General features: G+C 43.8%; 1 protein-coding gene and 1 long non-coding RNA gene across 5 annotated transcripts in view; one reads left to right on the top strand and one right to left on the bottom strand.

The window, feature by feature from the left end:
* LOC142890387 (NLR family CARD domain-containing protein 3-like) overlaps window positions 1–22,958 on the bottom strand; it is a 38,418-nt gene extending 15,460 nt beyond the window's left edge. Inside the window, exons 1-11 of one of the 4 annotated variants that reach the window (XM_076029378.1) lie at window positions 22,805–22,958; window positions 21,361–21,480; window positions 21,101–21,220; window positions 18,496–20,382; window positions 16,766–16,927; window positions 15,291–15,464; window positions 13,327–13,500; window positions 11,946–12,119; window positions 11,424–11,597; window positions 10,948–11,121; window positions 10,429–10,562 (exon numbers count right to left, since the gene is read on the bottom strand). In XM_076029378.1, the coding sequence (XP_075885493.1) occupies window positions 10,505–10,562; window positions 10,948–11,121; window positions 11,424–11,597; window positions 11,946–12,119; window positions 13,327–13,500; window positions 15,291–15,464; window positions 16,766–16,927; window positions 18,496–20,382; window positions 21,101–21,220; window positions 21,361–21,480; window positions 22,805–22,935 (3,348 nt within the window). In that variant the 5' untranslated portion in view covers window positions 22,936–22,958 and the 3' untranslated portion in view covers window positions 10,429–10,504. Of the gene's footprint in view, window positions 1–3,620; window positions 3,754–10,428; window positions 10,563–10,947; window positions 11,122–11,423; window positions 11,598–11,945; window positions 12,120–13,326; window positions 13,501–15,290; window positions 15,465–16,765; window positions 16,928–18,495; window positions 20,383–21,100; window positions 21,221–21,360; window positions 21,481–22,804 lie in introns of those variants that run through there. The other 3 variants (XM_076029386.1, XM_076029370.1, XM_076029395.1) reach the window with 3 other exon arrangements.
* Window positions 17,660–21,831, top strand: LOC142890617 (uncharacterized). The gene is made up of 2 exons (XR_012927092.1): window positions 17,660–17,873; window positions 21,716–21,831. It is a non-coding gene; the product is annotated as an uncharacterized LOC142890617 (long non-coding RNA).
* Window positions 22,959–26,437: the final 3,479 nt, after the last annotated feature.

Here is a 26,437-nt window from a genome sequence, read left to right as displayed (position 1 = left end):
AATGTGGAGAGGGATTGTGATGTCGCCGACTACAACAGCTACATCCTGAAGTTGAGAGAGAATTTGAGGGAGGCGTTGTCTTCTGCCCAAGCAAATGCAGTCGCCAGCCAGCAACATCAGGCTGAAGTGTACAACAGGAGGGTCAAAGGTCGTGACATTGAGGAGGGAGATCAAGTTCTGCTGGCCAATAAAGGTGAACGAGGGAGCAAGAAGCTTGCAGATAAATGGATGTCTACTCCATATGTGGTGATTGCAAGGGACCCAAAGTGTCACACCTACCGTATCAAGAGCACCGACAATGGGCATGAAAAGGTAGTGCACCGCAACCTCCTCCTGTGCGCAAACTTCTTACCACTTGAGTTGGAAGGTGAGGATGAACCATCGTTTGACGAGTCAACAGTCCAGAGCTGTGATGAGAGACAAAGCGAGGTGTCTGAGGTAGTGACAAGGGACGCCACAAGAGATCGGATAACTGATTGGGTCCTGGGCAGTCCGGTTCCCACCCCTCCTTCAGATTGTCCTGACGCTGACGATGGGTCTGATGATATTGAGTTGGAGGACAGTGCGAGCCAGAGGCCAATGAGTGTGGTGGGTGGGATGCCCAGTATCAACCCCCTTGCTGCAGCGAGCAGTGCCGTGTCGAGAATCAGGACGAGGGTGGGTAGGCTCGTGAAACCTGTTGATAGGTTAATACAGAATATGACACAGAAACGAATATATTCGGCCCCTTAATATTCCTCAAATTTTAGGTGTGAAGTAAATTCCCCTGTGAGTCGCAATGTATGCCAAAATATTCATGTTGAGTGGACATTACGGTGGTAGTGGTAGTTGTTACATTCCCTTGTGAGAGAAAAAAACGGTACATGTGATGTTACCTTAGTTCAGTGGTGTATGAGGTGGTGTATAAGGCACCCCTTTTCGCAGGTGTATTCATAAGGGTTGCGCACCCTTTGTGGATTACTTTCTCAGTTGAGTGAGTAGCTCTTTAGTTGCAGGGATTTGATATATGGGAGTACACTACCGGGTTGGGCAGAATTTTGATGAAGTTCAGGGGGGAGTATGTAGCCAAGTCTAATTTTCTTTATGTTGTTTTCTAAAATTGTTTTCCATTAAACCTTTTTTTTTGTGTTATTGTGAACTTCCCAAAATTAATTTTTATATTTTTATATTTTTATTTTTTTTTATTTTGCAAAAGTGGGAAAAAAGTTAGAATGCCCTGTGTTCCTTGGGGGTGCTGTTCCGGCGTTGCACCACCCGGTGGCACAGAGGCGTGCGTGCTCCGGGATGGTGAGTGGAATTACGTGTGCTCTCTCCTCTGTTTTGATTAATTATCCATTTTATTTTATTTGCAGCCATTGTGTATTCGTGTGTTCGGTGTTATGAAGTGTTTGTGGATTCACGGAATAACCCCTTGTCAGTTAAATGTTTGTAAATGTCTTTAATTGCTGTTTTAAGTTTTTTTGAGCAGAGTTCGTTAGCTTAGTGTGGTGCCGGTTGTAACCGCTTTTCTTTTTTTCCCCCGTTGAAGTGGAGAGAGTTTCACGATTCACTGTGTGTGACGCCGGCTGATGTATTTATTTATTTTTTTTCTCTTAAAGGTATGTAGATGGTTTAATTTGTTTATTATTTTGTCTTGTGGACTGTGTGGTGTGTGAAAGATCTGTTTTATTTTTTTATTTTTATTTCATGTATTTTTATTTAATTCTAAGTGTGAGTTTGTGATTAAGTGTGGGACAGAGGCGTGCGTGCTCCGGGATGTGGAGAGAGTTTCACGATTCACTGTGTGTGACGCCGGCTGATGTATTTATTTATTTTTTTTCTCTTAAAGAGTGTTCCGGGATCAATAAACTCCCAAACCTGACTGACTCCTGTGTGCATCTGACTTGAGGAGGAAAAGGAAAAAAAACACACAACGCAAAAAGACGACTGCTACATTGGCATTTGTAAAAGCAACAGGGTTGTTTAGAAGAATATAGAAGCTTGTATGTTTATTTGGTGATTTATCTATTATTATTGTTGTTATTTTTATTATTATTATTATTTCTATTGATTTCATTTGTTATTTATTTATTTGTTTAATTAATTTTTATTTTTGTTCAATTAATTTCATGTAGTTTCAGAAGAGTAAGTCAAAATGATCCATTCATGATCCAGTTGGGGGCTGTAATGCACCAGATTGTTGTTTGTCCACCGCCATAAAACCTCAAGAAGAAGAAGAAGAAGAAGAAGAAGAAGAAGAAGAAGAAGAAGAAGAAGAAGAAGAAGAAGAAGAAGAAGAAGAAGAAGAAGAAGAAGACCTCAGAACCATAGATATATACAGAAGGCTAGATGTCTCACGGCGCAGAATTGAACGTCCGCACTGGCCGCCATTTTTCCTCAGTCAGGCAGTCACTGTCTGATGCATTGAATGTGAGGGAACGTGAGTGATCTGTACAAGCATTAACACTCTGATCTCGCTGAAAACTTGACGGATTTGCACACGGTTTGCTTTCTTACAAACGTTCACAACGTAGCAATAATTCTGGATGGTTGAACATGTTGAGAGTGCAGCTTTCTATTAGAAGAAAAACACAATGGTGCTAAGGCAGCCTATCTGCACAAGTTAATACGACTGAGACCACTAAGATTTTCATTTCTTAAGTTAAGTTTAGCCAACAGCTATTTCAGGACAAACTAGTATTTTGTTCACATACAATATTTGTGGTGTCGGTTGTAATTATTCGCTGAGGTGCGTTTCCTGTAATGTTGCTGCTGCATGAACGCAGTCTCATCAGTTCATGCAGCAGAGACACGCTGATCAATGAACTAGAGCTGCTGATATCTCATCCCCCACCTGTTTGATTCAGAGTCTAACGGTGACAACCTGAGATTACAGTCCGTCTTTTTTGTTGTTGTGATAAAAGGGATTAGGATTGGTAGGTGTAAATACAACAAACAATTTGACATATGGAGAGACAGAATAGCTTTTCTTTTCAATATAATTTAACTTAATTAGCAAATGATTTATAATTGGATTGCTTTGTTACAGCATCATGCATTATGGTTTCTACAGGAAATCGGTGACTGAAAAAATGCCCAACTTCTGTGCCGCTTGTGGGTGCAGCAATCGTCGCTGTCCACAAACAGAAGCTCGTAGGATCACATTTCATCATCTGTAAGATATTGTTGGAGCTGTTTGAGTAATGTTACGATTTAGAGCTGGTTTGTTTAGTTTAGTGTTTAGCATATACGTTTTTATTAAATATGGGTGTGTGCGTGTTTTTGCTATTTTCACATGAAAGCCTATGGTTATAAATCATTAATAAGTATGCAGTATCATAACTATGCTTATAACCTTTATAACAAACCAAACCGCTCGAAATTCACATGCACAATAAGAATACAAAGTTATGAGTGAGAGAGGCAGAGCGAGGTGACTGTGGCAAGATGGCCGCCAGTGCGGACGTTCGATTCCATTGGCCAGCAGCGTGGATAAGACATCTAGCCTTCTGTATATATATATGCTCAGAACACTCTGACTTCCACTTGGTAGGGAGAGAACATTAAGAAATCAACTAGACTGAAGTCACATTGTTGACTAGCGTCACATTGAATAAGTTATTCAGTCAGTCAGGACTCACCTGCTGCTGCTGCTGCTGCTGCTGCATCACCTCAAAATGGAGTCTGTCTGACACAGAACAACTTTTAGCCTCTCTTCCTGCTTCTGCTGCTCACTGTGACTCCTCCTATCCAGCTGCCTCAACTGCTGCACACTTCCAGGAAGTCACATGATACTGTGTGTGTGTGTGGGGGGGGGGGGTATTGTACAAAAAAAAAATACAAGAAGCTATTTTAAAAGTAGAGAAATGGGCCAATAGTTGGGCATTTAGATTCTCAGTTGATAAAACCAAAGCAATGGTTTTTCCAAGGAAAAGAATTGGGAAGGAGGTTCAGTTCAAACTCTTATTCAAACCTATGTTTTATCAGCTTCAGGCTTAACGGCAGCTCCATGGCCACTCGCACAGTATTGAAATATTATTTTCTCTCACTAACAAAAGGCAGACAATCTTTAATTATATAGAAAGAAACAAACAAAATACAGTAATGACGTTGTGCTGTGTTCATTTATTGAGTTAGATAAAACAGAGGAGAGAGGCGTTCAGAGAACAGCTGCAACCCCGCACAGCTCCGCTTCTAGGAAACTCAGCAGATTCACTTCAAAACCCTGCCAGATGGCAGTCCTGAGAGGACAAAAGTGATATGCAATTACTGTAACGAGCGCTTCCATTCGGCGCCCATGTTAATCAATGTGGTGGTTCAAACCAGACGCGAACAGGCGCGCGGCTCGCGCCATGAAGTTGTCTTTTCGGCGTCTGCTCTATTTTGCAAGCGCTTGTCGACCGTCGCGGAGCTATTCGCGTCTGGTGTGAACCAGTTTGAGCCTCGCTCGCGAATTTCCTCGGCGCTCCGCTTTGCGGCGCTTCCGCTTTGTGGCGCTTCCGCTTCCATTGAAATGAATGGCACAAGCCGCGCGCCCGTTTGCGTCTGGTGTGACCCACTACGTTGATAAACATGGGCGCCGAACTGAAGCGCTCGGCGCTTCCGCGTCCAGTGTGAACCGGGCGTAAGTGTCATCCTTTTGTGTTAATGGCTGCTGAAAAAAGGGTTAGGGTTAGGGTTAGGGTTAGGTAAAATAAAAGTAAAGTAAAAGTAAAATATACAAATTTTGGTAGTACTAGTAATCATTACTATGTAATGTTATGCCCATCTGTTATCTTTGTTGGGCTTGAGTTTATAATTATTTTTTTTACCCTATGCTTTTGTTTTGTTAGTAGTACTTGTCATGGCTCCAACACGAATAAACGTGCTGCATTTGCAGAAAGCAAGTATTTGCCTACTCCCATGTTGATATGATTATTTAAAAAAAATGGAAAAATATCTGTTTACGGTAGATTTAGAGCAGATAAAAAAATATGTGATTAATTTGCGATTAATCGTGAGTTAACTACGGAAAACCATGCGATTAATCGGATAAATTTTTTTAAATCGACTGACAGCTCTAGAACCACCACATTGATTAACGTGGTTACCGCTTCGCGGCGCTTCGCTTCCACGTCCAGTGAACTGACTTAAATGCATGGCGCGATCCGCGAGGGGAGCCGCGCGCCTGTTCGCGTCTGGTGTGAACCACTACATTGATTAACATGGGCACCGAATGGAAGCACTCGGCGCTTCGCGACGCTTCCTGGTCCAGTGTGAACAGGGCGTTAGTGGCAACGATTGGTGCTCCATCTGCAGGTGTAGAGAGGAGCTTCTCCTGTTTAAAGGTCCCATATTATGCCACCTTTCCAAATAGTTAAAATAGTTCTCAAATGTATAAAATATCCTGTCTGTGACCTGCATTAGTCAAAATTGACTTTGGATCTAATATTTTTACTGTCCCTAAATCAGCAAAAAAAAAAAAAAAAAACGCTCTGTTCAGAACAGTCCGTTTTAGGGCGTGTCACTTTTATGTGACACGCCCTTCGCTCTGAGGACTCAGGTCTTTTAGTTATCCCAAAAATTTCTAGAGTTAGGTCAGGAGGTAGGTGTTTCAGTTTCCTGGCACCTTTATTTTGGAATCATCTTCCAGCCTCGGTGAGGGGGGCAGACACAGTTAGTTTATTTAGGAGTAGACTTAAGACTTTCCTTTTTCTTAAAGCTTATAGTTAGACTCCATCCACTGTCAGTTAAGCTGCTGTAGGCTTACGCCGTGGAGGGAGATCTTTCGCTCCCGTTACAGGGATCGTTGCTCTGTGCAGGCGGAGCCTCTATCACTCTCCTCACCCAATCACCCAAATTACTCTATCCACTCTGTCCGAGCTCTCATTATGCTTTGTATAGAATGCTCGATATGCATGATACTGCCGCAGTCTCTGTGTCCCCGGCATGTGATGACCACTGCGCCAGGAACTGGATTGTGCTGTCCTGGGGGTCTTGGTGTCATCGCTTCATCCCACCACCACGCTTAAGACCTGGACTTGTCCTATCGGCAGATTGTCCATCGAGCTAGGCTCTTGCCTTCCAAAGCATGGACACTTACACTCCACATGGACAGCAGCCTTGAATTAGTTCCTATTCTTTGTGTTTATATCCGTTTTGCCTGGTTGGTGTATCTGTTTTTCACTCTGTCCTGTCTGCCACCCTGGCTCACTCTGCTCCTTTCTCTCTTTCTCTGTCTCCCCTCTATCTTTCTACTTCACCCCAACTACTCATAGGCAGATGATGGCCCTCTGGAGTCTGGTTCTGCCCGAGGTTTCTTCCCACAGGGGAGTTTTTCCCAGCCACTGTCGCATCTTGCTTGCTCCGAGGGCCCGGTTGGTTCTCTCTGATTGTATAAAGCGCTTTGAGACGCCTTTGGTTGTGATTTAGCGCTGTACAAATAAAAGTTTGTTATTATTATTATTATAATTATTATTATTATTATTATGTAATGAGCTGCACCTGGCCACGCCCTTCTCTCTCGAAGGGGCTGTGGCTTCGGCTCCGGTAGCCATGTGCTAATGTTGTGAATGCGAAGCGACTCGGTCATGGCTAGCAGAAGCAGTGTGGTGCAACCGTACCACACTGCTGAGCCAGAATCTGACCCAGAGGGAGAGGCTTCGGCAGAATTACGGACTCAGCGACTGCAGCAGGACATTTCAGAGTGGTAAGATACAAATATTGTGCATCTTTATATTTTAAAGTTTTTACTTTGTGTGTTGTTACACTGTTACTTATACATTTAGCTCATGCTAACGGCTTTGTCGCCATCGTCTCGTCATTACTTCGAGCTCTTCTGGTGAATGAGTATTTTTCTAAACAGTGCAGTAACGTTATACTTATCTCTCCTCCGTATATTCTTGAAGTCTACTGATTAAAAAAAAAAGTTGTTGTCACGGGGCTGTTAATAACCCCAGCAAATACTCAGACTGCTACCAGCATAATGCTAAAACTAAAAGGATACTTAACTATCAAAATGTAACTAGGCAAAAACTATATATACAGTTGTGCTCATAAGTTTACATACCCTGGCAGAATTTATGATTTCTTTGCCATTTTTCAGAGAATATGAATGATAGACATTTATTATCAAACAACCGTGTTTACTCTTTTTAAAGCATAATGACAACAGTGTTTAATACAACATATTGCCCCCTTTAACATCAATGACAGCTTGGAGTCTTTTGTGGTAGTTGTGGATGAGGCGCTTTATTTTCTCTGATGGTAAAGCTTCCCATTCTTCTTGGTCCAGTTCCTGTAAATTCTTGGGCTGTCTTGTATGAACTGCACGCTTGAGATCTCCCCAGAGTGGCTCAATGATATTGAGGTCAGGAGACTGAGATGGCCACTCCAGAACCTTCACTTTATTCTGCTGTAGCCAATGACAGGTTGACTTGGCTTTGTGTTTTGGATCATTATCATGTTGGAATATCGAAGTACACCCCATGCGCATCTTCCAGGCTGATGAGTGCAAATTTTCCTCTAGTATTTTTTGATAACCTGCTGCATTCATCTTGCCATCAATTTTAACCAAGTTTCCCGTGCCTTTGTAGCTCACACATCCCCAAAACATCAGCCATCCACCTCCATGTTTTACAGTAGGAATGGTGTACCTTTCATCATAGGCCTTGTTGACTCCTCTCCAAATGTAACGTTTATGGTTGTGGCTAAAAAGCTCAATTTTGGTCTCATCACTCCAAATGATTTTGTTCCAGAGGTTTTGAGGGTTGTCTCTGTGCTGTTTGGCATATTGTAAGCAGGATTCTTTGTGGCATTGGCGTTGTAATGGCTTTCTTCTGGCGACTCGACCATGCAGCCCATTTTTCTTCAAGTGCCTCCTTGTTGTGCACCTTGAAACATCCACACAACTTTTTTTCAGAGAGTCTGTGGGGTTTTTTTGCATCACAAAAAATTTCCTGGCCGTTGGTCGACGTGATCGTGGTTTGGTTTCAACAGAATCTCTCACCTTCCACTTCTTCATTAGAGTTTGAACACTGCTGATTGGCAGTCTCAGTTCCTTGGATATCTTCTTATTTCCCTTTTCTGTTCTGTATACAGTTCAATGACTTTTTGACTTTTGCTTTCTCCATGACTCAGTCCAGAGATGTCCAGGATTGGAGCCAGTATGCCTGAATAGGTTCTCCTTGCAGAACGCAGGCCGAATGCAGAATGTTATGATTTAAAACTAAAATCAAAGATTTTATGGATTTTGCTTCAGTGGGTGTAAAAATGTAACTGTAATAAAGTGTGACAAACAGGATATCTGTGCGGTTATAAACTTTTTTTTTTTTAATGTTTTTTTCATAAGCAAGCAATGTGTATCTAACCTAATAATTGACCGATCCATTCTTTATGTTTAAACAAAGTGCAAATCCAGCTTTGAACTGGCTTTCATTAACAAAACAGTCCTTCGTGAGATGGTGAGCACACACATACAACAGCTGTCGGTACACGTCCTTAGAGAAAATAAAATATAATCCACTGTCTTCTCAAAGACTCGGACGCTCATTTGTGCAGCCAGAAACAGAGCAACCTCTTCTTCCTGATTGTGGTTTCGCCATTGTTCTCACCGGAGCGTTTGCGAGCAGAAGAAAATGGCGCAGCTTCTAGAATTTCTATGGGTGTGACAAACCTTTACCACAGGCGGTGCCACTAACCTGAGGGGGCGGGGTCGAGTCCACTTCTGTGTCTTGGTGACGTCACTATGTCACGGAAGTACAATCTGCCCGATTGAAGCACAAATTTTCGAAAGGAAAAGCTAAAGATGGTCAAGGACGGACTTTTTTGATATCAGGTGGGATCGTAGACAGGCCAGGGATGCATATTATTGATTGAAAACCGCACTAAAGTGCATTTTGCATAATATGGGACCTTTAAAGCAGCTCAAATCTTGAACCCGCAACACAGTGGGCCAAGGCAGTTTAAGTAGCCGAGCTCTGCTGGTCATTGAGGGGACACTCACAGGTCATTGGATAAATGGACAGTGGTCAAGTCCCTGGAAAAGACGGCTAGCTGGTGCGACAAGGTCACAGGTCATTTTCTGAAAAGGAATTGAGGGTAGAATTTACGTATAAGTAAACAAATGCATTTTATGATGGAGGCTGAAAATGAGCTTCCCCTCCTTGAAAGACCGCCACTGTTTAGCCCTTTATTGCAATGACTCTGAAAACACTGGAATCAGTCTTAGACAAAGTTCTGGAGGGAGGACAAAGACGATCAGAACCAAACAAGAACCACAAGGAAAAACTAAACCTGAACAAAAGTCAAAGAACTAAATCCACTAGTTAAAGGTTGGGGACGGGGGTGGGGTCTGTGTTTGTGAAGATGCCACACAGCACATTGAAGCTACTAACATAGATCTACATACATATCAATCTAACTAAACATGCGAACACAAGCAGGTGGAGATTTAATGATATTGGTCAAGAAAAAAGGTGCATTAAACATTGATGTACTGATATGGGTACGTATACAAGTATATATTTATTAGTTTTTGGGACTTGATTAAAGAAAATAATTTAATTAATAATTATGGCCTTTGTAGTTTGTCAAACCTCTGACCTTTAACCTCTATCAGTCATGGTTCACCTCCAGTGCTCACGCAGTGGTTCACTGGAAGGCCAAGAACAATGCAAGAGTCCGTTGCTGTGTCTCAATTCAGGTGCTGCGCCCTTGAAGTGCGCATTTTGGAAGGAAGTTGCGTCATAGCACTGCGCGAAGGCTTGTCCCAATTCCCGAGGGTGCTTAGGACGCTGAAAATGCACCCTCGGAAATACGCACTAGTTTTAGCCGATTCCAAGGATGCACCGCACTATCCTTCGCGCACTTGGGTATCCCATGATGCTTTGCGTGCTGCTGCAAAGCATCGTGGGATCTTGGGAAGTCAGCTGAAATTAGCGGCATGTACTGGCAAAGACACGACATATAAATCTAAATATTGAAGTTTCACATAAAGTATCCAGTTTTTAACGTACGATTTTATTTATTTGATCATCCAACGGCATCGTTAGATGGCGAACCAATGGTTAGCTTGATACTATAAAAACGTCACTTCCGGGGTTGGCCAGCCGGAGGAAACGGCGGTGACGAAACGAGGAAATACGCCGAAGGCTAGACCGTCCCGGGTGGTTACCGGGGAGGCGGGGTTTGGTCCGTCCTTCTAGGCTGGGAAGTCTAAGAACGCTTCCTTCAGACGGAGGACACTCGGTCTCAAGGGTGCAGAACCTGAATTGAGACACAGCCCATATGTGGCACTGCAAGGTCCACCAGTGGCTTCTGGGACGTCTCTCCCAGTAACCACAGCAGCTTGTAGGGAGAAGCAGTCCGCCAGCCACCAGGCTCCACTGGGGTCAAAGGTCGTGACACGCCCACACACACTGTACAACACTGTGTTAGAGTGTCCACTTGGAGCACGACTGGTGTGTGTGTGTAGCTTGCAGGTGGGGCAGAGGCGGAGCCTCGGCGTGTCACTCCTCTCCAGTAGTCGTAGTTCTATCAGCCACAACTAGTTGGAGCTCTCCTCTTCACTCTCCTCCTCATCCTCCATCATATAGCTCTCCCACCTGCAGAGAGAAGAAGAGACAGCAGGAGTCAGGACTCACGGTCCTTGAACGCATCATCACAGAGAAGTTGACTGTTGATGGAGATGATGGAGTGACTGGTGAGAAGAAGCAGACTCTCAGTCACATGTCAAGTGTGGAACATATGAAGGTCATGTGACCATGGAGTGTTGGACTGATACTGAGGCCTGATGAAGATGAACTGATCAATAATTGAGTGGTGAACTGAGAGAAGAAGCAGTTTGGCAGCAGATGTTGGATGAATGAGGAGCAGCTGGACGTCACCATCCTCCTCTCACACTGTGACTGGGAACACTGGACCTCTGCTGTGGGATCAACTGGCTTTGGTGCTGGAACCATCATCCACTGGTTCCAAACCAGTACTGACCTCACACTCTCCAGTTGATGGTCACTGCTGTAGACAAGATCCACCAGTGGCTCCACTGATGAATCCTGTAGGTGGTTCCCTCTGAGGTCCAGCTCTCTGAGGTGGGAGGGGTTGGACTTCAGCGCTGAGAGCAGCCAATCACAGCTGAGCTCTGACAACCTGCACTTAATCAACCTGAATAGAGAATAAATGATGGAGAGTTTATAATGATGGAGAGTTTTTCCAGGGTGTCATCACTCTGAAAATTAAAGTGAAATGTCGACTTCAGAATCTGACACTACAGAAAATGTCACCTTGAAATTAAATCCTCAGTCCAAAACTAATGTGTGTTGAAATGATGTTTGGTCACATGACCACTGATGACCTGTTTTTTAAACTTCAAACATAAACAGAATAAAGTTTTCATATTTCTAGATGTGTGATGAAGTGTGTTTGGTGCTGAAACCATCATCCACTGGTTCCAAACCAGTACTGACCCCAGAGTCTCCAGTTTACAGTCTGGACTCTGCAGAAAACCTCTCAGCTCCTTCACTGATGAATCCTGCACTTGGTTCACACTCAGGTCCAGGAGTCTGAGGTGGGAGGGGTTGGACTTCAGAGCTGAGAGCAGCCAATCACAGCTGATCTTTGACAAACTGCACTTAATCAACCTGAAAAGAGAATAAATGATGGAGAGTTTATAATGATGGAGAGTTTTTCCAGAGTGTCATCACTCTGAAAATCAAAGTGCAATGTCGACTTCAGAATCTGACACTAAAGAAAATGTCACCTTGAAATTAAATCCTCAGTCCAAAACTAATGTGTGTTGAAATGATGTTTGGTCACATGACCACTGATGACCTGTTTTTTAAACTTCAAACATAAACAGAATGAAGTTTTCATATTTCTAGATGTCATTTTGATATGAATCAACCTTCAGTTCAATGTTTATTCAACATGTGTGATGAACTGTGTTTGGTGCTGAAACCATCATCCACTGGTTCCAAACCAGTACTGACCTCAGAGTCTCCAGTTTACAGTCTGGACTCTGCAGAAAACCACTCAGCTCCTTCACTCCTGAATCCTGCAGCTGGTTCACACTCAGGTCCAGGAGTCTGAGGTGGGAGGGGTTGGACTTCAGAGCTGAGAGCAGCCAATCACAGCTGATCTTTGACAAACTGCACTTAATCAACCTGAATAGAGAATAAATGATGCAGAGCTTATAATGATGGAGAGTTTATAATGATGGAGAGTTTTTCCAGGGTGTCATCACTCTGAAAATCAAAGTGAAATGTCGACTTCAGAATCTGACACTAAAATGGGAGAGGGAGGGCGAGCGAACGAGTGCTGCACTGCGGAGTGCATTACTGGCTCTTGATGATTTTGCTGTCTGGGCTCCCTTGCACCAAAGTAGGATTCCGTCATCCAAGATGAGTCACTAAGCCTTGAGCGTTCAACCAATCCACAACACATGTGTCCAGGCTTCATGGGTTGCACTAAAAGCCATCCAGGATGAGAAGACACGGATTCATCAAGCCAGGTGAAAGCTATCCTGGATCAGTGCGCAATGCACGCAGCTTCCTTCCATAGACCCCCGTTATGGAGTTGGGATTGACGGATTGGCCATCTTTGACGTCCTCATAAGCCTCCATGAGGATTTGCGCCTGGGACGGGGATTCAGACACTCTAACTTTCAAACCTCAATAAAATGTGGGCCGGCGTAGACGGCCTGGGCGGGCTCGGAAGCCCAGACTCCCAGGTCATAGTCATGCGCACCAAGCATTCAACCAAAGGGATCTTCCCTTGGCCAAGCAGCCAGGGCGCATGATCAATTGGTGGCACAGTGACAGGACCGTCCACTGCCACAACAACAACCTCATGTTACTCTTTGATGTGTCTTCATGTTTCTATGGGATGTGTATTTTTATACAGGATGCATGGCAAAGTAGAAGTCATGTTAGAAATGATCCAGTGATTGCAACATGATCTCAACTCATTTGTCTATCATGATTGAAATTAAATGGTTCCAAAGCTTGAAATAATGACAGTGGCTGGAGGTGAATGTGATAACAATGTGCAGTGTTGAGTGGAACAAGCACTGCTTTCCACTGGTGGTGACTGTTGACTGAGACAAGGATGAAATAGATCCTGGAACTCAGCCTGGTCTGGAGCAGCTCACTCCACACAATAAATCTCCATGGTAACTTCTACCAGAACATATCTCACTTCCACCTGTCCCACTGTTGTGCAACCAGATCACACATCAATTGATCCAGGATAACCAAGATATCCCGTCTTAATCCCTCATCCTAGTTTCCTGCAACAGGGCCCAGTCAAGTGAAAATCATGACAACAATAACAAGAGTGATAGAAGTTGTAGAGTGAGGAGGGTGAACTGACCTCAGAGTCTCCAGTTTACAGTCTGGACTCTGCAGAAAACCTCTCAGCTTCTTCACTCCTGAATCCTGCAGCTGGTTCTGACTCAGGTCCAGGTGTCTGAGGTGGGAGGGGTTGGACTTCAGAGCTGAGAGCAGCCAATCACAGCTGAGCTCTGACAAACTGCAGTCCTCCAACCTGAATAGAGAATAGAGAGTGTTTTCATCATTACCTTTCAAATTAAAAAATATTAATGTCTATAACACTGTAATGTCCATTAAACCAATCAGAAGTACAACAATAATACTGAAACAATGAAATAATGAATCACCAAAATAAAATATTTTATATCAACCTGTTTAGTCATGTGACCACTGATCAGCTGTTAACAATGTTGGAATTCATTGATTCATTTTGCCTCAAAGGTTCAGTGTGTAAAATCAGTGCAGATTTATTGCTGAAAGCTTCATATACAACCATCAATATAGTTTGAAGTCTTTGATTAGTAGAAAATAAAAGTCCTCTGGTTTTCCTGCCGTTAGAACGGTTCTTTCTAGAAACAGACAGAAGGTCAAAGGTCGTGGCCATCTTGAACCGCCATGTTTGTAGGCGGCTGGTTGGGAAGATCAGTTTGAGAGACAGTTTCATATTGATGGTTGGAGGCTGGAATCCTCTAATAAAGCAAATGCTGAGAACAAATGGTTATTAAGTGAGTGAAATGCAGTGGAATCTTTTCTGCATCTTGCTCATCAATACTGAACTGACTGAGATGATAGAACCTGCATTGACACTTTACCTTCTGCTGAGTCCAGCTGGATCTATCTACAGTATCTAAGTGCTCATACAGGTGGCTAATGCTAGCGCTAGCTGGCCACTCCTGGTGGCCAAATGCTGCCAGTGTGGAAAAATCATCAATTTTTTCAGTTAAAAAATTTAAAAAAACACAAAACAGGAAGAAAACGATTCAACTCATTTAATCCTATGTTTGAAGCATATGTGGGGACTTTACTTGTTATTTGTTTATTTTGTTATATATTGTGAATTTTATCTCAATGTTATTTTATTTTATTATTATTGTATTTAAGTCTGTCTCTCATTTCTTGCCGTACTTTCTGGGTTTGAGGAGCATAGCGGAACAAAGGGTAAGTTTGGTTAGTGGGTGCTGCAGCGATTTATGATTATTTTCCATTAGGAACAATCTAATAATGCCCCAGTTGAGGTGCACTAATCGCGTGCAAATACTGCTACTGCTACACAGTTGTTTCATGCGGTTTTAATAAATAATTTCAGTTTTAATAACAATTTTTTGTTCGCGCCAATTGCGATGTGGTAGGCTACAATGCGGCTAGCACGGCAGAGCTAAAATGGCGAACTATTGTTAATATTGTTGTTTTGCCCGTTTAGAGAGACAAGAAAGCCCGAAGACTTTCAAACCCCCTTTATTGTCTTCTGCAGGTATGTTTTCTTTATTATTTTCCAGTTTGTTGTTTTCCTGTCTTTGATTTTACCCCCACATATGTATTGTCACTTTATCCAGTAGGTGTCACTGTTCGGCCGTTCATTGTTTTTAAGTGAGTTGTATATTGTTGTGTGTGTCGACGGAGAGTTCCATGTTGTATGAACGAGGAGAGACAAGAAAGCCTGAAGACTTTCAAACCCCCTTTATTGTCTTCTGCAGAAAATAAAGAGGTGGAAAAACGCAACTCTCAAGTCATATATCAAGTAATATTTGTATTGATGGAACTGTATCATTATACAGAGAACTAGACAACTTTGCTGTCAACCACATCCTTTATGATGCTCAAAGGCCACCATAGTTCACTGGCAAGAAGGGGAGATGGAGGGCCAGCAATTAAGTGCTGCAATCTGAAATCTGACCACTAGATGGCATGATATTACACACTGTACCTTCACACCCAGTTTCACTCATTTCAAACACAAACCAGTGACTGCAAATTGAATTTGTAGAGTGAAGAGGGTGAACTGACCTCAGAGTCTCCAGTTTACAGTCTGGACTCTGCAGAAAACCACTCAGCTCCTTCACTGACGAATCCTCCAGCTGGTTGTCACTCAGGTCCAGCTCTCTGAGGTGGGAGGGGTTGGACTTCAGAGCTGAGAGCAGCCAATCACAGCTGAGCTCTGACAACCTGCACTTCTCCAACCTGAATAGAGAATAAATGATGGAGAGTTTATAATGATGGGTGTCATCACTCTGAAAATCAAAGTGAAATGTCGACTTCAGAATCTCCAACTACAGAAAATGTCACCTTGTAATTAAATCCTCAGTCCAAGACTGAGGTCACATGACCAATTATGACCTGTTTTTTAAACTTCAAACATGAACAGAATGAAGTTTTTATATTTCTAGATGTCATTTTGATGTCCAGCCATCCATCTTCTATACCCGCTTATTCCTATTCAGGGTCACGGGGCTCTGCTGGAGCCTATCCCAGCTGTCTTAGGGCGAAGGCAGGGTGACACCCTGGACAAGTCGCCAGTTCATCGCAGGGCCACATAGAGACAAACAACCATTCACACTCACATGCACACCTACGGACAATTTAGAATGTTCAATTGACCTCACATGCATGTTTTTGGAGTGTGAGAGGAAGCCGGAGAACCCGGAGAGAACCCACGCAGACACAGGGAGAACATGCAAACTCCACACATGAAAGGTCCCCAGGTCGGGATCGAACCCACGACCTTCTTGTTGTGAGGTGGCAGCACTAACCACTGCACCACCGTGTCGCCCGATTTTGATATGAATAAACCTTAAGTTCAATGTTTATTCAACATGTGTGATGAACTGTGTTTGGTGCTGAAACCATCATCCACTGGTTCTGACAACCTGCACCTCCACAACCTGAATAAAGAATCAATATTTGATTTCTTCCATGGTGTAAATGTCATATTAAGAGTCATTTCCCCCTGTTGATGATCCAGATGTGCAGCTGTTGGGATCACTGAGTCATTCCCTCAAACCACTCATTGTGCCAGTGTGTTGTCAACACAATAACAACAGCAGTGTGTCAGTCAGTGTGCAGCCAATCAGCAGTGAAGATGGAAAATAATCAGTGAGTCCTTTGTGTGCTTGTTGCTGTTTTCAGTCATCAGAGTCTCGTTACAAGTCAAACACATTCAAAGGACAAGATGAAGAAATAGTGCTGCACTATTAATCTGCCTCGAATATTTCTTCACAGGATCTTCTGCTCAGTCATGTGACCTTCATCACCAATCAACAACTTCCATTGAGCTCCAAAGTGACTGGAGACATTTTCCACACTTTCTTCCACCATCCAAAGTCTTTTCTGGCTGCAGATTGTTGACATGAAAATATCAACAACATCCACTTTGTCTGGATGAGTCTTTAATATCTGCTTCAAAGTCTTCACACTAAGCAGCGTTACACACCAGTTGTCATCTGCTGACACACACTGTCCACCAGTAGAAAGCAGGAACTGACCTGAGAACTTCCAGTCTGCAGTTTTGACTCTGCAGTCCAGCACAGAGCAGCTCCACTCCAGTATCCATCAGGACGTTGGTACTCAGGTCCAGCAGTGTGAGGTGGGAGGGGCTGGACTTCAGAGCTGAAGACACCACTGCACACTGAAGCTCTGAGAGAAAACTGAATGAAGGAGAGTAGAGTGAGAAGTTGCTGCTTCCATCATCATCATCATCATCATCATCATCATCATCATCATCATCATCACAATCTTCATCACCATCACCATCATCATCGTCATCACCACCATCATCACCATCATCATCATCATCATGAATGATTGAATAGTTGATTGTCGTTGACAGTGTAAATTCAATCAATCTTGTGCAATCAACTGACAACAATGAAAACAAATGTGCACATTATAAAGACTCACAACGACAAAAAAAAAAGCAGCAGGCTGAAGCCCAAGCTGATTCTTGCCTCTCCTATACAGTCCATAAGATTCGCTGGAATAATTAGCCAGACAAAATCAAAAAGGAAAAAAAGAGAAATGCAACTCAACAAAATATGCTTGACATTATTCTTCATCATTGACTCACAATTCAATCATTTATCCTCATCATCATCAAGTATTTTGCCCTTCAAGATTTTTTCAACTCAACAAAGAAGCACACATTTTTAAATGGTCACTGATCCCATTCCAAAATGGAACTCCCATAAAAGAAAGGCATCTATATTTAACAATGCTTCTCACCTTCCATCATTCAAAGACACTCAACCCTCTGAACATGGATTGATTTTCTCTCACTTTAAAAAACTTAGAATACTGAGCGCAAGATTTTCATTCTTTCCTGGAAATAGTATTTCTAATGTTTTCAAGTCCACTATATTTATGAATTGGAAGATCTTTGGGGCAGATCCTCAAAAAGGGCGCGCAGCGCTAAAATGCGGCGCATTTTGCGGCGGGATTGCGGCCGCAATCTGCGCCACAGATGCGGGGATCCACAAAGGTTTTTGCGCTAATCACATGCAGGCGCAAACACGCCCACGAATGCGGCACCTGAAATGGGTGCAAATGTTGCTGTCTGGCAACCCGAGAGCAGTTTGCGCCAAAGGTTGTTGGTGAGTGCGTGTGTTTGACAATGAAACTCTGCTGGGATAAAGGCGCTCCTGTGCGCGCCTGGCATTACGATGCCTCCTCCGTCTACCAAGACTGCTGCCATAATGGAAAGAAAGTCAAGACGCGTTAGTCACCAACACCTGAGTACCATTTGTATTTTTCATAGCCCATATAAAATATTGGCATATACTGTAGTCTATGCCGGTCTATATATAAGATTTGGGGAGCCATATATATATTTCAGGCTTTTCAGAGAGGAAAGTTTCACTCAGAAGCCAGAAACACTTCGACAGACAGAAGCTGCGCCTGGTTTTGGCTTGCTGGTGTTTGCGTCTGTCAAACTGCGTGGGGACACGAGCGCAAACTCTTTCTGGATCTGCCGCTGTTTGAATGAGGCATATTTGCATAGTGATAGGGTGTCATTTTGCGCGTAATGACTCATTTAAATACATTCAAATGAGTCTGCGCAGCCCTGCCGCTACCTGCGCCTCGGTGCATTGTGCGCCGATTTTCACGTTTGCGTCGTCTCTGTGGATCGGAATCACCGTTTTTGGCGCTGTTTACACGGATTTTCTGCCGCAAAAGCCGCGCAATCGCTTTGTGGATCTACCCCACAGTGTTTACGTACCTTCTTAAACGTATCACAGCCTTCCTGCAGTTTCTCACAGCTGGAATCAGTCTCAATCTTCCCTCCATGGTTGTCTTGTACTTGCTGATGTCCAATTCCTCCAGAACCTCCTCTGACATCTGCAGCATGTAGGCCAGAGCTGAACACTGGATGGCTGAGAGGTCCTTCTCTGATCTGCTCTCTGACTGCAGGAACTCTTGGACCTCCTGATGCACTGACTGATCCTTCACCTCCAGCAGACAGTGGAAGATGTTGATGCTTCTGTCAGGAGAAACATCACCAGTGTTCATCTCCTTCAGGTTGTTGATGACCTTCTTTAAGGTTCCTGGATGGTTGTCAGTGAGACCCAGCAGGCCTCCTAAGAGTCTCTGGTTGGATTCCAGACTGAGTCCATGGAGAAAGCGAACAAACAAGTCCAGGTGACCGTTTGGACTCTGCAGGGATTTCTCCATCATCCTCTTCAGGAACTCATCCAGGGATTGGTGAGGGAGATCAAATTCTTTTATCTTATTTTTGAAATCGTTGATGTCAAACACCAAAGGTAATAAAGGGTCTGATTCAAAATGCTTCAAGAAACCCTCCAGAACCTTTGTCTTGGTACGAAGGTGGAAGCTGTGGACTGCAGCCAGAAACTCCTGGACACTCAGATGAACGAAGCAGTAGACGGTTTTGTGGAAGATCACACTCTCTCTTCTGAAGACCTCTGTACAAACTCCTGAGTACACAGAAGCGTCAGTCACACTGAAACCACACTTCTCCAGGTCTTCACTGTAGAACATGATGTTTCCACTCTTCAGATGTTCAAATGCCAGCTGGCCCAGCTTCAGAAGAAGCTCCCCGTCAGCCTCTGTCAGCTCCTGTGGAGCTCCTCCATACTTGTGCTGCTTCCTCTTGGTCTGGACCAGCAGGAAGTGTGAGTACATGTCCGTCAGGGTCTTGGGCAGCTCTCCTCTCTGCTCTGAGCTCAACATGCTCTCCAGAACTGTGGCAGTGATCCAGCAGAAGACCGGGATCTCACACATGATGTGGAGGCTCCTGGAGTCCTTGATGTGGGAGATGATCCTGCTGGACACATCTTCTCTATCTCTGAACCTCCTCCTGAAATACTCCTCCTTCTGGTCATCGGTGAAGCCTCGTACTTCTGTCAGCCTGTCCACACATGACGGAGGGATCTGATTGGCTGCTGCAGGTCTGGAAGTTATCCACAGCAGAGCCGATGGAAGCAGATCTCCTCTGATCAGGTTTGTTAGCAGGACGCTGACTGACTTCTTCTGAGTGACGTCAGTCACCACCTGATTGTCCTCAAAGTCCAGAGCCAGTCTGCTTTCATCCAGGCCGTCCAAGATGAAGAGAAGTTTGCAGACATGCAGCTGCTCTGCTGTGAGCTTCTCTAACGTTGGATGGAAAACATGGAGCAGCTCCAGAAGACTGTAGTGCCGCTCTTTGACCAAGTTGAGCTCCCTGAATGAGAGAGGAAGCACCAGATGAAGGTCCTGGTTCTCCAGGCCCTGGGCCCAGTCCAGAGTGAACTTCTGCACTGAGAAGGTTTTTCCAACGCCAGCGACGCCGTTGGTCAGCACCACTCTGACTCTGAGTCCCTGTTGCTCAGTTGAGGCTTCAAAGATCTCGCTGCACCTGATTGGACGCTCGTGGAGGCCCTTCTTGGTCTTCTTGGTCTCCAGCTGCCTGACCTCATGCTCTCTGTTGACCTCCTCACTCAGTCCCTCAGCGATGTAGATGTCAGTATAGATGCTGTTGAGGAGGGTTTGACTTCCTGCTTCTTCACCTTCAATCACACGTTCACATCTCCTCTCCAGACTGATCTTCTGCTGTTGTAGAAGCTCCTGCAGCTGCTGCTCCTCACCACCAGGACTCCCCTCCGTCTTCCTGCGGAGACACTTTGGCATTGACTGACTGGATCAGTTGTTGGCTGTTTTTCTTACACCATAATTAGTTTGATGGAATCAATGTATCCATCAACACTAACTGACAGCCTGCTGGCCTCCTAGTTGGCTCTTCACAAATCACTTCTTGTCTTTTGCTCTCTTTTCTAAATTCAATCCCTTCATGCAGCTTCACAATCAAAGAATTTGACCCACAAAGAATGGGGCATTGCCGTTAATGACGCCGTCTTTTAGCCACCACGTTGCGCCCGTCATGGATTTGTAGCTGTTTTCTAGGCTGGTCTTGTCACATCATCTAATATATTATTAGATGACATATTCATCTATCAAATGTATATTTTCTATCTGGTGTGGTTGACACCTGGTGGGCTCTGGTTGAGCAGTGGCTCTGTGGAACTGGCCCTTTGTTTCTCAGCAGAGAGAGACAGTGGAGTCACATTGCACTGAACTTTGGATTGAAATTCATCTCAGTGGAGTTGAGCTGCACTTTATGACAGAGCATCAAACATTCCTGCCACTGCATAAAGTTCGGTCTCAGAAGGGCTTTGCTGCATTTCAACATGATGAATGTGACCATGTCAAAGATTCTCTTCTCTTGACCACTGACCACAACATCTGACACCTTTTCACCTTCTGAGGAATTTATCCCTGTCAAATCAAACTAGAATTAGAGTGAGAAACAAGGACATTAGTGTTCTTACTGGCTTCCAGAGGCTCCAGGTTCATTACTGAAGGTTGGAGGTTCAGACATGGACCAGTCACTCTTCAGAGACACCCCACTGGACCCTGGAGACTTCACACTCTGTGTCTTGGAAACAACTCTGCAAACAAAAATGATTTTCCCATAAAGTTTGTTTCAGTCTTCTGGTCCAATTAAAGGTTTTTAAAAATTAAAGCTTTTTAAACCTGACTAATAGTGTCTGTCTAGTCATCATATAATACAGGTAGCCTGGTTCCTTACTGTGTTCCAGAGGCTCCAGGTTCATTACTGAAGTCTATAGATTTAACCATGGACCAGTCACTCTTCAGAGACACCCCAATGGACCCTGGAGACTTCAGTCTCTGTGTCTTGGAAGCGACTCTGCAAACACAACACACAGGGCAGATTCTCAAAGAAGGGTGTGCAGCGGTAAAATGCGGTGCGTTTTGTGGCGAGATTGCGGCCGCATTCAGCGCCACAGATGCGGGTATCCACAAAGGTTTTTGCGCTAATTACATGCCTGCGCAAACACGCCCACAAATGCAGCACCTGAACCAGGTGCGAATGTTGCGGTCTGGCAACCTGACAGCAGTTTGCACCAAAGGTTGTTCGCGAGTGCATGTGTTTGGTTTGTGTTCATGGATGCATGGAAAATAAAACAACATTTTCAGATGGTGAGCCGGCTGCCCTCGCTGCTGAAGCAAGTGGACATGCAACAAAATTAAAGCAAAATATTTTTTGAATATTTCTCTCTTTAAAATGTCCCGTTCTTGGAGGTCAAACAGTGAAACTGCGCTAGGATAAACGCGCTCCTGCGCGCGCCTGGCATTACGATGCCTCCTCTGTCTGACCAAGACTGCTGCCATAATGGAAAGAAAGTCAAGACGCGAGACGCGTTAGTCATTATATAAGCAAGACAATCACCAACACCTGAGTACCATTTGGATTTTCCATAGCCTGTCTAAAATATTGGCATATAAACTGTAGTCTATGCCTATTAGGGTTGCCACCTCCTAGAGTTTCAAATCCGGGACATGTCCGAGACATCTCAAGTCTTTGGGGGGCGGGGGACAAAGTGAATTGCGTCCCGTATCAGTTCATTACGGGACAGGTTTTTTAGTTGCCAAATATGGGACAATCCGTGTTTTACGGGAGTAGCCCGCAGACGGAAATCAAATGAGGTTTTATCATTTTCCCTTAAAAAAAAAACGGGACAAATTGCGTCCCGGGAGAGATTTTATTTTAACGGGACAGGTGGTGAAAAAAGAGAACAATTCTGGGAAAAACGGGACGGGTGGCAACACCCGTCCCTATCTATATATAAGATTTGGGGAGCCATATATATATTTCAGGCTTTTCAGAGAGGAAAGTTTCACTCAGAAGCCAGAAACACTTTGACAGACAGAAGCTGCGCCTGGTTTTGGCTGGCGGTGTTTCCGTCTGTCAAATTGCGTGCGGACACGAGCGCAAACTCTTTCTGGATCTGCCGCTGTTTGAATGAGGCCTATTTGCATAGAAGGGTGTGTCATTTTGCGCGTAATGACTCATTTAAATACATTCAAATGAGTCTGGCGCGACTTGCGCCGATTTTCACATTTGCGTCCCCTCTGTGGATCGGAATCACCGTTTTCGGCGCTGTTTACACGGATTTTCTGGCGCAAAAGCCGCGCAATCAATTTGTGGATCTGGCCCACAGTGTTCTTACTGTGTCTCAGGAGGTCCAGGTTCATTACTGAAGTTTGGAGTTTCACTTTTGGAGTGGTAACTCAGAGACACACAGCTGAACCCTGGAGACGCTGCTGCTCCGTCCTCCTCTTCCTCCACTCGAACACTCATCTTGAGCTGGAGGTCAAACAGGAAGTGAGACTGCGGTCAAGCCAGCCAACAGTTCGGCAAAAGCGTTCGAGCTAGCAGACACTCGCTTTCTGCTTGCTTTGTGTACACCAGGTATTACGGTAACTGCTCCGATCGCGGAGGGAGAAGCATGTCTCTGTACTGAAGAAGATGAACATTTCTGAGAAATTCCTAGTTTTCACTCCATGATTCCACAGCAGGCTGGTAGTACATCATCTCAGGATGCTCCACAATAATTTTCAGATATTTCTGATGTAGCATTTCAAAATAAAGTTCATCCAAAAATGTGATCTTAATGTTGTACTGTACTTGATTTCAGATTAATATTTCAGAAAAATGCCTAGTTTTCATTCCATGATTCCGCTGCACGCTGGTAGTACACCTCCCCAGGATGCTTCACAATAATTTTCATAAAATTCTGATGTAGCATTTCAAAATAAAGCTCATCCAAAAATTTGATTTTAATGTTGTACTGTACTGGATTTCAGATGAATATTTCTGAAAGATTCCTAGTTTTCACGCCACGATTCCACTGCACGCTGGTAGTACACCTCCCCACGATGCTCCACAATAATTTTCAGACATTTCTGATGTAGCAATTCAAAGTTAATGAAATAATGTTGTACTGTACTGGATTTCAAATGAATTTTTCAGAAAAATTCCTAGTTTTCACGCCATCCTGAGACGTGCAGTGGAATCGTGGGGTGAAAACTAGGATTTTTTTTCAGAAATATCTGAAATCCAGTACAGTACAACAATAAAATAACAATTTTTAGATGAAGTTTACTTTAAAATGCTACATCAGAAATGTGTGAAATTATTGTGGAGCAGCCTGGGGAGGTGTACTACCAGCCTGCGGTGGAATCATGGCCTGAAAACTCGGACTTTTTCCAGAAATATTCATCTGAAATCCAGTACAGAGACACGCTTATCCCTCTTCCTCTGCCATTGTGCGAAGCAGTTAGCAGTTACCGTAATACCTGGTGTACACAACGCAAGCAGAAAGCGAGTGTCTGCTAGGTCGAACGCTTTTGCCGAACTGTTGGCTGGCTTGACCGCAGTGAAGTGAGGCGCCGAGCTCAGAACACTTTGACTTCCACTTGGGAGCGAGAGAACAGGAAGAAATCAACCAGACTGAAGTCACATTGTTGACTACTGACACACTGAATAAGTTATTCAGTCAGTCAGGACTCACCTGCTGCTGCTACTGCTGCTGCTGATGCTACTGCTGCTGCTGCTGCTGCAACTTTCACTTCAGGCTCCTTTTCCTGTTTCTGCATGCCCACTGTGGATCCTTCCATTAGGGAAGTCACATGATGCCTTCTGTGTGTGAGTCAGAGAGAGAAGTGCACAAGTGTGTGTGTGTGTGTGTGTGTGTGTGTGTGTGTGTGTGTGTGTGTGTGTGTGTTCTTCTTGTCACGTATAATCTGACAGTTTGCTCCCCATTATAGGGAGCATTAGCGCCACCTACAGTCTGTAACCTTGAAGAAAATCAAAAGGTGCTCCTAATAGAAGAAAAGTATTTCTGTACAACTGGGTAAACACTTTAGTTTTGGCTCACTAAGAACATTCCATGCACAAGTCCTAAAGCCTAACATGCATCTGTTGAACAACCAAAAAGTCACAATACAGACAGTCACCCAAAAGGTTTCACAAGTGTCCTAAACAAATATATGTATCATTTACAAAGAAAAAGAATGAATTGATATTGTGTGTGTCTGTGTTGTGTAGAAAGCCAAAGCCATGCTTGGAGACTTCCTTCAGCTCCACTCTTCAGTAGATTTTCTCAATCGAAGGCGACGTGGAGCCTCTTCTCCTCTCCTGTCCACCCACATCTTCCACACATCCAACTGCTTCACACTTCCCATCCACATGCTGGACTCCTGTCTGGAGAGTCTGAGCCTCACTGTTGTCTCTATCTGGATTGATTTATTTTTAGTGTTATTATTATTTTGACATAGTTTTTCTACTTGGTGGAAATGTCTTGTTGGCAGGGCAGAAAGATCAACTCCCAAGTATGATACAACTAATGGTTGCATTGTGGCCACAAACACAACCAAACAAGCAAAGACTGGTCAAACAGCGACCCTCAGTGGCGGACCTCGGAGCTGCGAGGACCGACGCGTTATAAGAAGGTTTGAAGGTCCACATTTGAACACATTATGTTTCTTATTGACATATTATAGAGTGACCTGTTTAAGTATCTGGCTGTTTGTTTTTTGTTTTTTCATAATTGTCTTTTCATAATTTTTTTTTTTTTTTTTTGCTGTTTTTCGTGTTGCAGCCCTGAAAAGTCTATAGTAGAAAGTATTTTTGACTTCAGGGTGCCCCCTGGTTGCTCTTTACAGAACTACAGTTGCCATAACTTGTTGGCAGTCCCAGATGACGGTTTTCAGACCAGGATTAGTAATCAATACCTGATCGTTCTGAGCTTTTGATTGACAACCCAGGCCATTCGGTAAAGTAAAGGCAAAGGCAAAACGGGACGGCCGAGTGGGGGTGGCGAACGCGGTGTATGCTATTAGATAACAAATTACCAGACAGACTGTGGAATTATGCTGCTATGAATTATGTGTTTTGCCTATAACACACTAGAGAAAGGGAAGTTGGAATCCAGATGTGTGCAAGGTCTTTTCATCGGATATGATAAGAATAGCCCGGCTTATCTTGTGTACTATGCAGACACAGAAAAGATCCAAAAATACAGGCTGGTGAAATTCACAAACAGGACAACCGTAGAAAAAGAAATGCAGACACACGGGACACACATTGAATGTCATGATAGAGAGGTACTCCCCAATGTACTTGACATTGAGAAAAATGATGATGGAAAAATGGGAGATGCATCAAATCGAAATGTTCAAGGTGACGTTTCTGAGGTTGAAGGTGAACAACAAAGTACTGAGCGAGTGACCAGAACGAACCCACCTAGAACTAGAAGAAAGCCAGGACACCCACAAGATTATGACACTGATGATACAGTAGACAAACTGGTAATGTGTGTAGATTCTTGTTATAGAGCTGTCTGTGACATACCACAAAATTACCAGGAAGCTATACGGTCAACCAAGTCACTGCAATGGATAAATGCAATGAATGATGAGATTCTGTCACTTGAGGAGAATGACACATTCAAGATCACCCAGTTGCCGCCAGGCAAAAAGGCAGTTAGGGTAAGTGGGTGTATACTCTCAAAAGTGATACTGATGGGTCAGACAAATATAAAGCAAGATTTGTTGCGAAAGGCTACAGCCAAAAGAAAAAGGTATCGACTATGAGGAAACTTTCTCACCTACGGCTGACATGACCACTGTTCGAATAGTCATGCAAAAGGCAGCAAGGTTTAATTTTACATCAAATGGATGTGAAAATCGCATATCTGCATGCACCCATTGATTGTGAGGTTTACCTAGAACAGCCCGAAGGTTCTGAGAAAAAGTCAAAATCAGGAGAAAAGTTGGTATGTAAATTACAGAAGTCCCTG

The sequence above is a fragment of the Nelusetta ayraudi genome, unplaced genomic scaffold (assembly GCF_046127955.1).
Source record: "Nelusetta ayraudi isolate G7.1 ecotype Tasmania unplaced genomic scaffold, CSIRO-AGI_Nayr_v1 ptg000003l, whole genome shotgun sequence".
Taxonomy (NCBI): Eukaryota; Metazoa; Chordata; class Actinopteri; order Tetraodontiformes; family Monacanthidae; genus Nelusetta; species Nelusetta ayraudi.
The sequence above is the reverse complement of the archived record's forward strand: the minus strand, read 5'-3'. Positions and strand labels throughout refer to the sequence as shown.